At 43.1% G+C, this 13,537-nt stretch overlaps 1 protein-coding gene across 2 annotated transcripts in view; it reads right to left on the bottom strand.

Moving 5' to 3' along the window:
• The window catches only part of Cacna2d3 (calcium voltage-gated channel auxiliary subunit alpha2delta 3), an 804,670-nt gene that overhangs the window by 436,866 nt on the left and 354,267 nt on the right, over nt 1-13,537 (bottom strand). For both annotated transcript variants that reach the window (XM_060390773.1, XM_060390772.1), the window contains exon 6: nt 1,931-2,062. In XM_060390773.1, the coding sequence (XP_060246756.1) occupies nt 1,931-2,062 (132 nt within the window). The remainder of the gene's footprint in view (nt 1-1,930; nt 2,063-13,537) is intronic.

The following is a 13,537-nucleotide window of genomic DNA, read 5'->3' on the forward strand; positions in this document are numbered from 1 at the left end:
TTTCTTGCTGAAGCTTGGTATCACTGGGTCTCTGTCACTTGCAACCAAAATTCCTGATAAAGGTGTATTCCACAGAGGGAGCTTCTCAAAGGCAGACTGGGGAACTTGACCTTTGTAACGAATTCTCCCTCTGATTTGCAAGTTCTCTCTCAGGGCTTCGGATAAATCTAGGACTCTGGAAACACCTGTGATAAGCAAGGAGAGCTGATCCTGCCTAAGGTCAGACACATTTGTACCAATTTGTGCTTTTACTACACCGTGAAAATAGACAGAAGCACCCTAAGATGAAAAACATCACAGTGAAAATACATACATCAAGCTTGCTTTCAATGTTATAGCCAGGAACCAAGAGATGAGCTCTGTCTAAAACTGATTCCAGAGTCAAGTGGTCACATGACATCATTCAGGGCAACTAAATACCTTCCAAAGACTGTACCCATGTATTTACTGATACAGAAAAGATATACCTCCTATGGACTCAAAAGCCTGCCGAATATCATAAAAGAACTGCAAGCATTCTGACTAAACCGATCTAACAAAAGCCTCATCTATAAATAAGCCTCCCAATTAAATGAGCCCTTTATGGTGACTCCCTTTGTTTTCCAATGTCCTTGCAACTATACTTTAAGGACTTCTTGCTGGTGGAGACAAGTGATGATTTGTGGCTTCTGCTTATCTTTTCCATACTCACTCCAAAGCCTCCTTGGTCAGATGGCCAGCTATCCAGTTGGCTGCTAGCCAGGCTCCTTTGCCCTACATGCTCCAGCCTTAACAATGTGCATCAAAGGTGCTCTGCTGAGCACATCAAGGCAGACTGCAATTTGGTGACATTGAAGCTTTAATGGTCCACTGTTTTTGTTATAACATTGTCTGTAATAGGATGCTTATTGCTTAAACGGCTGTGAGCTCTGTGAGGAAGCGTGTGTGCCCTGCTGAACAGGGCCCTTGGGAACCACTGAATAATCTAGGGAGGCAGATGCCCTGGTAGGCAAGTCTCAGGCCACAGATGCTGTGCACAGGGCAAGCAGCTCCTCGAGGTGCAGAATGATGATGTCTGTGCTGCAACATCGAAAGACATCAGGTGCCTAGTCTTACTTAATTAAAACATAAAAGCCTCCACTTAATTGCTCCAAGACTGTGCAGTTCCCCCTGCCACCCCCCATCCCCCGCCTTTTAGGTTGAGCTTGTTAATTCCTACAGCTGTGATGCTGGAACAATTGCAGCCTCAAGTCCTGTTTTCACAACTTGTAAGCAAAATTAAAACTTTCCTTTTTAATTAAAATTTAAACCAAGCTCGAATTAAAACACTACTGCAAAGTAGAGGGCCAGGAAGTCCCCAGAAGGAACAGCTGTTCCGGGAGCATGATGGACAAATGCTGGGAGCATGCTGACCTGGGAGAGTGAATGGGCCCTCGCTAAAGAGGTGCCACCATCTGCCATGGTTTGGCTGTTTCAACCTCTGCCTCCAAGGTCAGCCTTGTCTAGAGTCAGGGAACCCAAGCTCACATTCTATATTACTTATACCTTTTAGTCAGAATTTAATTTTACCCCATAGGACTTGATCTATTAATCCCGAAAATAATGATCATAATAGTAACAACGGTGGAAGTAATAATGAGAAAACCAAACTCTTGCCTGAGAAGATTAAATGTGGTACATCTCAGAGCCCAGTTCTTTTCTTTGATTGGTTGCTCTATAAATTAACATAATGAGAGAGATGCTGAAGTCACACAGCTTCTGCTATCAACGCGGTGCGTGTGTGTGCACGCGTGTATGTTTGCATGTGCATGTGCTTCCTTTTTGCTCCTATTCTTTATACAGCCAATCTTTCATTTTCTTCTATAAGAAAGGAGAAAACTATTTAATCGCAAAACCGAAGGGGATCACACATCATTCATGGAAGCCAGGTTGTCAACTTAGGCACACTCACCTGGGTACTGTCTGAAAAAGCCCTTTGCACTTCCAAAGTACTGCCATATGAGAGATGGGTCCCGGTCAAAGTTATCTACAAAGACTTTGTTTAGGGATTCAGACCAATAAACTCCATTGACAATTGCAGGATCTGAAAACAAAAAGAACAGAGCAACATTAGGAAGCAGAGAGAGCTAGATCACAAGTACCACACGTCAGGACTCACTCACCCAGGTAGTCATCACTACAGATCCTGAAATGCTGAGACCCAGACATTCCAAACACTTGGGATGATGCCCCTGTCCAGCTCTATGAGTCACTTAGGAGCCTCTGCTATGATCCCTTACTCGAACTGCACATCCTTTCATTAATCATTCTTAATTTGACAGACAACATGGTTCTTAAAAGAGCAGAGATGTGCTTTTAGCATCAGCTTCCTGATTTTTAGAACATTCAAAAGTAAGAATGTGTTTTCTCTCACTGTAGTCACCTTAGCCAACACAGCCCTGCTCCAATTGGGATTCCACCATAAACTCTCCCCTTCCACTAAGTGGAGTGTGAGGCCTGTAAGGGAAGAAGTCACCTCTTGCCATTCATCTTCTGACCTATACATGCTCATATGGCTGGAAGAAAAGATGGAGTAACAAATGGGTGGATGGATGGGTGGATAGGTAGATGGGCAGATAAATGATGGAAAAAACAAAGGTTGTTCTTCAGAAACCACATGATCTGAGCACTGTGGTACCTGCAAAACTTAGGAAATAGAAGCAAGAAGTCAGCCTGGATTACTCAACCAGCCTGAGCTCCATAGTGAGACTCTTCCTAAAAATTGTTTTACTGTCCTGTAGTTCTATTTATTAAAAAAAAAAAATCCCTTTTCCCTCTTCTTGAAACTCCTAAGATAACTTTTTGTGTTTCTTCACATATTTAAAAGGTGAGAGCAAAGAAAGAAAAACAGAAATACAGAAAGTCTCACCTATTGGCCAAGAAGGTGGTCACAGAGAGTGCTCTGTGATTATCCTTTTTTTCTTTATTCCCTTTACCCATGAAGACAATGCAACTGGAGACAACCAGTCCTAAAGCTTTTAAGCCCTGATATGAAAAGGTGAACATAGCAAGATAATTAACATAAAGAAAAAGAAAAGGAGGAGAGCTGATTCCTGTTCCCTTTCTGTGGGAAAACATGGCACTTACTCTCTCCTGTCCCTTATAATAGCCCTCTAGCAGGGACTCCTACAACACGGAACCGCACAGGCTGGATCTGTGGCAAGAACAGAGGCCTTCTCCACAACTGCATCAAGTACAGAGAAACAATCCTTTAGCCGTGCTTTCTCAGGTGCAAAATAGTGATAATAAGGCCCACACTAGAGGCCTGTTTAAAAAGATCAACACATTTACCTAATGGCAGAAAGGCCCGGCAGAGCTGTTCCACTGACCCAAAGTTCAGACTCCACTCCACAGTCTCCTGTGGAATTCTGAGTCACAGCAATTCCTCAGGGGTATGCTCATTCGAAAGACCTCTCATACTTCACAGATGCAAGGGAATGAGGACAGATTTGGTCAGCCTGGCCTCAAGTTGCTCAGCATACCAATGAGAAAAATCATAAAAATACTAATAATGAACCACACTGACAAGGAAACTCATTATTGGCCCAGGAAACATGTCATGTTTACATTTAATTTCCAACTCGGCACACTAGAGTATCCTGGAAAGACTGTCAATGGAGCATAGTCCAGTTCAATTTGGCCTGTGAGTATGTCTGTGAGGGACTGTCTTGATTGAATGTATTAATATGGAAAGGCCCAGGCCACAGTGGGTGAAGCCATCCCCTGGGTTTGAGTCCTATGCTGTTTAAGAGTAAAGAAAGTGAGCTAAATAATAGGCTTGCATGGATTCGTTTTCTCTCTCTGCTTGTGACTGTATTACAGCTGGCTGCTTCAAGTTCCTACCACCTTGACCATGAACTGTTGCATGAAATTATGAGCTGAAATAAACCCTCTCTCCCCTGCATTGTTTTTATTTTTATTTTTTCTTTCTTTTTTATTTTTAAATTTATTATCATTTATTCACTTTGTATTCTAGTTGTAGCCCCCTCCCTCATCTCCTCATAATCCCACCTACTCTCCCTCTTCTCCTCCCACGACCCTGCCCTAGTCCACTGATAGAGGAGGTCCTTCCTCCCCTTCCATCTGACCCTAGCCTATCAGGTCCCATCAGGACTGGCTGTATAGTTTTCCTCTGTAGCCTGGTAAGGCTGTCCCCTCAGGGGGAGGTGATCAAAGAGCCAGCCACTGAGTTCATGTCAGAGACAGTCCCTGTTCCCATTACTAGACAACCCACTTGGAGATTGAGCTTCCATGGGCTACATCTGTGCAGGGGTTATAGGTTATCTCCGTGAATGGTCTTTGGTTAGAGTATCAGTTTCAGAAAAGACTCCCGGGATTGGACATTTTAGTTAGGGTCCTCTCTCTTGCTTAGTTTCTTTAGATGCACAGGTTTTAGTGGGTTTGTCCTATGTTGTATGTCTATATGAGTGAGTATATACCGTGTGTGTCTTTTTGCTTCTGGGATGGCTCACTCAGGATGATCCTTTCCAGATCCCACCATTTACCTGCAAATTTCATGATTTCCTTATTTTTCATTGCTGAGTAATATTCCATTGTGTAGATGTACCACAATTTCTGCATCCATTCTTCAGTTGAGGGGCATCTGGGTTGTTTCCAGCTTCTGGCTATTACAAATAAAGCTGCTACAAACATGGTTGAGCAAATGTCCTTTTTGTGTACTTGAGCCTCTTTTGGATATATGCCCAGGAGTGGTATGGCTGGATCTTGAGGAAGCACTATTCCTAGTTGTCTGAGAAAGCGCCAGATTGATTTCCAGAGTGGTTGTACAAGTTTACATTCCCACCAGCAGTGGAGAAGGGTTCCCCTTTCTCCACAACCTCTCCAGCATGTGTTGTCACTTGAGTTTTTGATCTTGGCCATTCTCATGGGTGTAAGGTGAGGGACATCAGAAGAAGAAGAAAACAGGAAACAACCTAGGAACCTACCACAGAGGGCCTCTGAAAGCCTCTGCCCTACAGACTATCAAAGCAGATGCTGAGCCTGATGGGCAACTGTTGGGCAGAGTGAATGGAATTTTAGGTAAGAACTGGGAAATAGTAAGAGCTGGAGAGGACAGGGTCTCCACAAGGAGAGCAACAGAACAAGAAAATTTGAACACAGGGAACTTCCCAGAGACTCATACTCCAACCAAGGACTATTCATAGAGATAACCCAGAACCCCTGCACAGATGTAGCCAGGGCAGTTCAGAGTCCAATTGGGTTACATAGTAATGTGAAGAGGGACTGCCTCTGACATAATCTGATTGGCCTGCTCTTTGATCACCTCCCCCTGGGGGGGGGAGCAGCCTTACCAGGCCATAGTAGAGGACAATGCAGCCACTTTTGATGTGAACTGATAGACTAAGATCAGAAAGGAGAGGAGAACCTCCCCTATCAGTGGACTTGGGGAGTGGCATGCATGCAGAGGGAAGAGGGAGGGTGGGATTGGGAGGGGAGGAGGGAGGGGCTTATGGGGGGATGCAGAATGAATAAAGTGTAATCAATGAAAAATTAAAAAAAAAAAGAAATAAAAAAAAAACAAAAAAAAAAAGAAGAAAGAAAGAAAAGACTCCTGGGCCCCAATATTTTGGTTCTGTTGCTCTCCTTGTGGAGCTCCTGTCCCCTTCAGGTCTTTCTATCTTCCCCTTCTTTCATAAGATTCCCTGTACTCTGCCCAAAGTTTGGCTATGAGTCTCAGCATCCACTTTAATACTCTGCTGCGTAGAGTCTTTCAGAGGCCCTCTGTAGTAGGCTCCTGTCCTGTTCCCTGTTTTCTCCTTCTTCTGATGTCTATCCCATTTGCTTTTCTGAATGAGGATTGAGCATCTTATCCAGGGTCCCCCTTCTTGCTTAGCTTCTTCAAGTGTACAGATTTTAATATGATTACCCTATAATATATATCTAATATCCACTCATGAGTATATATACCATGTGTGTCTTTCTGCTTCTGGGATACCTCACTCAGGATGATCTTTTTTAGTTCCCACCATTTGCCTGCAATTTTCATGATTTCCGGGTTGTTTCCATATTCTGGCTATTATGAATAATCTGCTAGAAACATGTTCAGCAAATGCCCTTGTTGTACACTTGAGCATATTTTGGATACATGCCTAGGAGTCGTATAGCTGGATCTTGAGGTAGCACTATTCCTAATAGTCTACGAACAGGGTATCTATCACAGCCACAAGAGATGAAACTAGAAGAGCACTCTCCCTCTCTTCCATGCCTACCCACACTGCCAGCTGCCTATGCCTCTTCAGCTGGCCACTCTTAATTTGTTTCCTAGACAGAGTCTATAATTGGAAGCTGACAAGCTAGTATGCCTGGGTCTTGCCTGGCTGTCCCTCCTCCACTTTGCTGTACTCTTTCAGGTCACACAGGCCACTGGGACTCTGACTTTCATCTCAAAAAAAAAATGTACTGTAACTCCTGTAACTATAATCAACCACATCATAACCTGGAGTGTGAGCATGACCGATTCAATCTCATACCATAGAATACTTGTGAGAAAGACTTTATCCTTGCAATACCGGAGAGAGAACAGAACCATTTGTTATCACTGCCCAAGCTTGATAGTAATTACTGTGACTCATTCCTAGCAGCAAAAGCTACTTACAGACATGCAAATACAATAATGACTCCAAAAAAAAAAATTCCATGGCTTTCACTTCCTCTAATTACATCAGAATCATATAAAACCTTACCACAGCCAGAAGCAAAAATTCTATTTTACTAGCTCATTGTCTCAACGTTTTGCAGAACCCAGTGGGGTTTTCAGTTGGACAGTGTTTGCTTTGGGGCTGGTTCCGTTGTATCATTATGACTCCTTTGTGGACCAAAGAGAGCTGCCCATCCTTCCAGGTGGTCCTAGAATTCCAGGATTTCCACCATGGAGTGGTGAGCACTGTCAGAGATGCAAGGCATCCTCCTGCTCTGAAGACCACTCTAACTAACCTATTTGAACACTAAATCTTGCTCTGAAGTTGTGATTCTTTAAGAAAAGAGAGAGTTGACTTTCCAAGGGCACAATAAAGGAGAAGTGGAAAATATGACCTGCTTGAAATAGGGGCTGGATTACGCATATTCGTGTGAGATAACACTTTCCTCGGCATGTAAAATCACCACAATGAATGTATTGGTTCCAGAGGCTCCTTAAGCAAGCAATTTTAGGAGACGAGAAAGCCTGGAAGAGCTGCCTAGTATTACAGTCAGCAAAGAGACAAACATGGATTCAAAATTTGCACAAGGGACTTCAATATCCAAGCCAGAACACACGCATGATTGAAGTCAGTTTCCCAGTATCAGTGACCTACAGCAGAAGTGAAGTAACTCAAGAGTTTATCAAGGCTTCCCATCTACCCTTCCTCAGGCTCCCAGTCCCTTCCAGAAGCCAGTAAGGAAGAGGTAGCTATCACTCTGAGGTTGGATCAGTATACTGTCTTTTGGTCATTTCTGAAATTCTCAGCATCCTCCCATGCAACAAGCTAAGCTTCTCCTTTCTTGTGTATTATTTCAAAAATTTGTCTACAGTCCCCTTTGCCTCATTTAGGATAGTTTACAACTTTTCCTCTAATCTCTATAGGGGTCTTATTCACCATATCCACTACCCACTCTAAGGAGTAACTCTAGACCTGGTGGCCCTAACAACAGAAGTTCATTCTTTTATGATTCTGGAAGCCAGAATTCCAAAGCCAACGTGTGACGGGGCTGACTTCCTCAGAAGCCCATGAGGGTAGGGTCTGTCCTGTGCCACGCCATTCTCCTACCCTCCTTGTGCTCTGCAACAATTCTGCATCCCTTGGCGTCAAGACTCAGCATGACACATGTTGGCTCTTTACATGGGCCAGCCTGCTGAGTCTCTCCAGCAGACACCGTCCTCTTTTCCTCATAAGGACACAGGTAGGCATCAAATCCAGACTTATGGCCGAAAATGTCATACATGCAGGTATGAGAGGTTAGGGCTCAGAAGGTCTAGAGGCCTCTACTCCACACAGTATACGGGCTCTGAATTACTCTTTACAATATTTTTCTATTTCATGGTTTGAATATATCTTTTATATTTTTGGACTTTTTGTTTCCATGTATTTATGTACACCAATATGTACCTGATACCCAAGGAAGCCAGAAAAGGATATTGGGTCCCCTAGAACTGGAATTACAGATGGTTGTGGGACACCATGTGTGTTTTGTGATTGAACCTGGGTCTTCTGGAAAAGCAGCCAATATTCTTAAGCCTGGAGGAATCTATCCAGACCCTGTATGTATTATTTTTAAGACCTGAGTTTATTAAGAACAGGACTTTTTGTAGGGAAAGACCTTTAAGGGCCTTATCTTTCCTTCTGCAGCAACAATTCTAATTTTCGTGTCAGATTATATGTGTATATTATTGTTAGTGAGTTCTGCCTGTATTGCACTAAAATGCATTTTTTAAATGTATTTTTTGAAATGTATCTGTGTATGTGGGGGGGTTACATGTTGATATGCTCCTGGATGAGCATTTATGTGCTCATGTACACATGCATGTGGGAGGAAAAGGTTGAAGTTGAGTGTTTCTCTTGATCAACCACTCTTTACCTTTTTCAAAGAGGCATCATATTTCAAGTGAACCAGTGCTCACCAACTTGACTAGCTCCGCTGGCCAGCTTCTTCTGAGAATCTGGTCCTGGCGCTGGAATTATAGGCAGGCCATCAAGCCTACTAAGCATTTACCTGGACACAGGGAATCTGAACTTGTCTTGTACAGGAAGTACTTTAGCTATTGAGCCATCTCCTCAGCCCCAAAGTCAGTTCCCCAAATGTCAAATGTCCACTCCAAAACCAAGATTTTCTGTTCCTGTCCACCCCACACAACCTTGTAGTGCATGTTCCTCTATACAAGGTCCAGAATTATCAGTCCTGCTTCCTGCTTGATGAGAAAGAATCACCTCCCAATGTATCAAGAATGTTCAGCTTTCACTAGAACAGACACTAGAAGATGCACGAGCACTGTGGTACATCTACACTTGATATCTAAAGAGCATCTTCCATATCCATGATGTGTCTTTGCAATATGTCCGATATCCCAATCCCAACCATGAACAGCCTTTCAAGCTCGTGTCTATCAAGTGCTTAGTACAAAAAATGGCCTGTGAACAGCACATCATAACTAGAGGTGGATCCCTAGCCTGTCCATTAGAAAATCCATAAACACAGCCCAGGAAGACCTCCCAGCTTTCATCCCTTTGCCTGTATCCCTGTTGCTGAGCAACACCATTGCAAAGCAGCCCACCCATCTGGAGCTCAGACTCGGGAGTGAAGTCCCAGAGATGAGTTCCTGTTTGACACTTGTGAGCTAATGGTCTGAGCCTTGTGACTTCATTTGCTTGAGAGGCAGGTGCCTTCATTTATGGAAGAGGGATGTGAGACGCCCTTCCTGAAGTGCTGCTGAGACGAGGTACGCGGTGGTCTCAGGAGAGGAAGCACACCAATGTTGCTGGGCTGTGTAGCTCACAGGACTGTGGTGACATTAATCCCACCCACTTTAGTTGTCCACAGACTGTGTGTGAGCCTGGATCAATCTGTTCCTTAAACTCTCAAGGCAAGGCACTCTGACAGTTCTCATTTATTCATAGAACAAACATTTCTCAACCACTTGTCATATTGGGATTTATTATGGTTTGGATATGAAGTGTCTCCCAAAGGTTCATACACTGAGGGCTGATGGCACTCTTTAAGAGCTTTTGAAAAATTTGGGACAGGAGTACAATTGAAAGAAGCAGGTTAGTGGGGGGCATATCTTTGAGGACCATGTCTTGCCTGGGCTATTCCTTGACCTTGTTTCATTCCCTGGCTGCTGTGAAATAGCCTGCTTTGTTCCTTCTTTCCTTCTTCACCATGATGCTCCCCTCCTTTCCATAGTTCGGAGACAACAGAGCCATCAAGCAAAGACTGGGACCTCTAAAACATGAGCCAAAGCAAATCTTCTTTGTCTTCATTGGGGATCTTGCCAGTGGTTTCAACAGTCCAGACAGTTCTGTCTCACGAGGAGACAATAAGGAGAACTTCAAATAGAAATATATGTGGTAAAGAGAATCTAAAATGAGATGTGTTAGAAAGTTACTTCTGATGGGAAGGAAGGAGGGGCGATCTCCTGGAGGTGAGACCTGATGCTGGGAAGACCCCTAAATGCCAGTCTAGCAAGAGCTTGCTAGAAAAAGGAGGGCAGAGTTCAAAAACAGTGATTTGAAAAGTAACTAGTACAGCAAGGAAGGGGGTGCTGCTAGGGTCAGTGAGGACGGAGGGGTAGTACAAGAGAAGGCTGAGGGATGTGCAGTCTCAGGAAAGAATTTTTAGCAGACTGGAGCAGTTCCCTCTCAGCAAAGCACCTAGTCCTAATAGATAATGCCCTGCCTCCATCAAGCTGAGACTCACTCTGCCTAGATTCATGGTTCAAAATCAAATTTCTTTCTAAAGTCTATAGCATGCATAGCCGCATCCTCCTCCCAGGACAAGCAATCAGAATCTTCACGGCTATCTTAGTGCTTGAATTTCCTCCCTAGACTTCAGTAGTCTGGGACATACTTGATTTTCTCCCCCCGCCCATACCACTTGTTCTATGATGAATTAGCAGGAACTGAATTATTTTCACTTGCCACTTCCTACCACAAAATCCCTAGGTCCATTCCTAGGGAATCTGAGTGAACATAAACGGATATAGAATTACACAGAAATTGCTCTTATCCAAAACCACTGTTTTGGGAAGGGAAGAGTCTGAGCTTGGAGGCTGCCTGCCAGTGCAGGGCTGCTCTTTAGGAAGATATGTGTTACCTTGGACTTGATAATAGACAGGGTCTCAGGCCTGCATAACACTCTTTGAAGACAATCTCTATCCAGATATACAATTACACTAGAATGCGGAGCCAGGGGACTGAGCACACAGTGTTGAAAATTTCCTGCCTCTCTTTGAGCAAGTGAATGGCATCTCTCCCATTCATTCTCACTACATCGTGGATTAAATAGTAGAGTCTGATGCTAGCTACCCATCACTTCTATCTCACAGAGCATACTCGTGCATGTGGGCTGAATTATAAAGCAGGGTTATTTGCCAAGTGTTTGCCCTCCCACTAGACTTCATGATAGGCTAGATATTAAATGCAGGTTACTTCTTTCAAAGATGGAGTCAATTTCTGGCAGTTCTGGGGCCAGAGGGACAACAAGGACTAGTGCTCTCATGGTGAACCACTCTAGATAGAGTTGGGGAGCAACGGCTTGGCAAACTCCCAGGACTGCTCTAGATTCTTCTTGTCTACTGTCTCAGTGTGTAAGTTTGGAGGATTATTTCCCCAGTATATTTTCATTTCAATGATTAACCCTATGCCTTTATCCTGTAGGGAAAATTCCTTCCCAGAAGCAGATATTGATTATATCTGCCCCTCTTCCTAAGGTCCCAATGGCAGAGGCATGAACCCACCAAAGTTCGTGCTGAGAAACCCAGTGAATTTATTGGACTTCCTTAAAGAGAACAAGTAAGAATTTATTTGTGGGGTGTGTTGGTATAATGTTCGTTTGGAATGTATACACCTTACCCTCGTTCATTCAAATGCTGGTTTCTCTCTCCCACTATCTGATTTCAATCCAGACATTGCTTTGTGATACTTCTTCTAAGAATCACCTGTCTCAAGTTTGTGTAAACATGCCACCATCTGTTCTCTGAATTGTCAATTAAAACAACCAGCCACAATGTTGAGCAATAGAGAGGATAGGGTGGAACATCCTGGTTCAGAGTGGGAGGAGAGGAAGGAAACAGGAGGAGAGGAAGGAATAGGAGGGAGAGGGGAGAGGAAGGAGAGGAGAAGCTAGAGGAGAGGTCTTGGAATGATGTGGGGAAATGAACCGGACCTAAGATATCACTAAAAGCAAGTATAATGGGTGAACCTGAATGGTGGGAAACTATGTGGGCTCAGAGGTTTAGGATGGAGTAAGTATTACCCAGCATTGTGTTCTAGGTTAACTAATAAATCCTAGTCTCTGTGTGGTTATTTGGTTATACAGCTGTTTAGGATTAACCACAGCTTTATTAAAAGATATATAAATAGTAAATATTAATTACCAAATACAACAGGAGTGTACATGCTTCCCTTCTACAGGATGCCCTAAACAGTCTTTACCCTTCAGGAATGATGGTTTTCTTAGAGCCACATAGATGGATCCTCTCTATTCCCTGAACTATACATTCTAGCCCCTCCCTGAGATCATCTGAAATTAGGGCAGAGAGTCCCATAAAACAAGTGGTATATGGTGGCCAGGTAGAGCATAAAATGCCAACAGGTCCAGCCTGAATGACAGTTTTGCAAGCAGGCATAGTTGACCTCCACAAGCTTGTGGCTATTTGTCTTGGAGAATAGTCCTGTACAACACTCCAGTAACCTATTTCAAGTTGTATGGAAAAATTTACATACATTTTCCTCTCCTTATGTTTCCATCTCCTGATGGCTTATGAATGAGACATCCACAAGTCTTTGTGGAAGAAAGTAATGACAGCAATCAAAATTATAATGACAATAATTAACATTTACCATGCATTATAATGTGCCACAAACTATCCAGACTCTTTCCATTGGGTTACAAACTCCCTTTCCTATCATTATTTTATAGAAAATGACCCTCAAAGCTGGCAAAGTCATTGCCATAACACATTTCACATTCCATCACCAAAGGCAGAGGTGAGCAAAGTTAGCTCCTGGTAGACATGGCCAGAAAATGAAACATATAATCAGAGACCAGAGTTTGCATTTATCTGACGTATGGGATAAGGCTGGCTAATGCATGTATCCTACAAACCAGGTAATATGCTCCTTGGCACAGCCACCCAGACTCAGCTGTCAACAGATAACTGAAGCAGGTGGTTTCTATGGAGACACTCCACTTAGGCTTTCTTGGGACTCTGGCATGGTATCTTTATATTTATTGTTGAAAAAAAAATAGATCAGTTGAAGGGGATTGGCCAGATAAAGTAGACAGACAGGGCTGGGACCAAGTCCAAGCTCCTCTACAGCAGCTCCACAATGTGTCCAGCTCACTTTCTCATACAGCATAGTGGGTGAGATCAGTTTTTCACCTCAACATTCACAGTTGATGTTTGTAGTCATTGCAAGGCATAAAACATTGGTTAAAATGCCCTAGACATACAGCTATGCCCATCCATTGTAATGGGCCACATATAGCCAAGGATAACTATGAATGTAGCCTAACACAAAATTGTAAATATATTAAAAACATTACGATATATGAACAATACAGATATACATACATATAAAATGTATTATAACACAATTGTGTAGTTCTCAAGTGGGAACTTTACAGATGACAATTTGGACATCCTTTTCAGATAAGAACATTTTAAAATGTTTTCAAATTCTAAAATGGCATTTGATGCATTGTAGTCAGGCCGGAATTCACTAAGTCAAAACACATCATTTTGTGTGTGACATATCCCCATTAACCAAGTCACTTTGTAACTCTTGCAGAAAGAAAAGTTGTC

This window comes from Meriones unguiculatus, chromosome 9 (genome assembly GCF_030254825.1).
Source record: "Meriones unguiculatus strain TT.TT164.6M chromosome 9, Bangor_MerUng_6.1, whole genome shotgun sequence".
NCBI lineage: Eukaryota > Metazoa > Chordata > Mammalia > Rodentia > Muridae > Meriones > Meriones unguiculatus.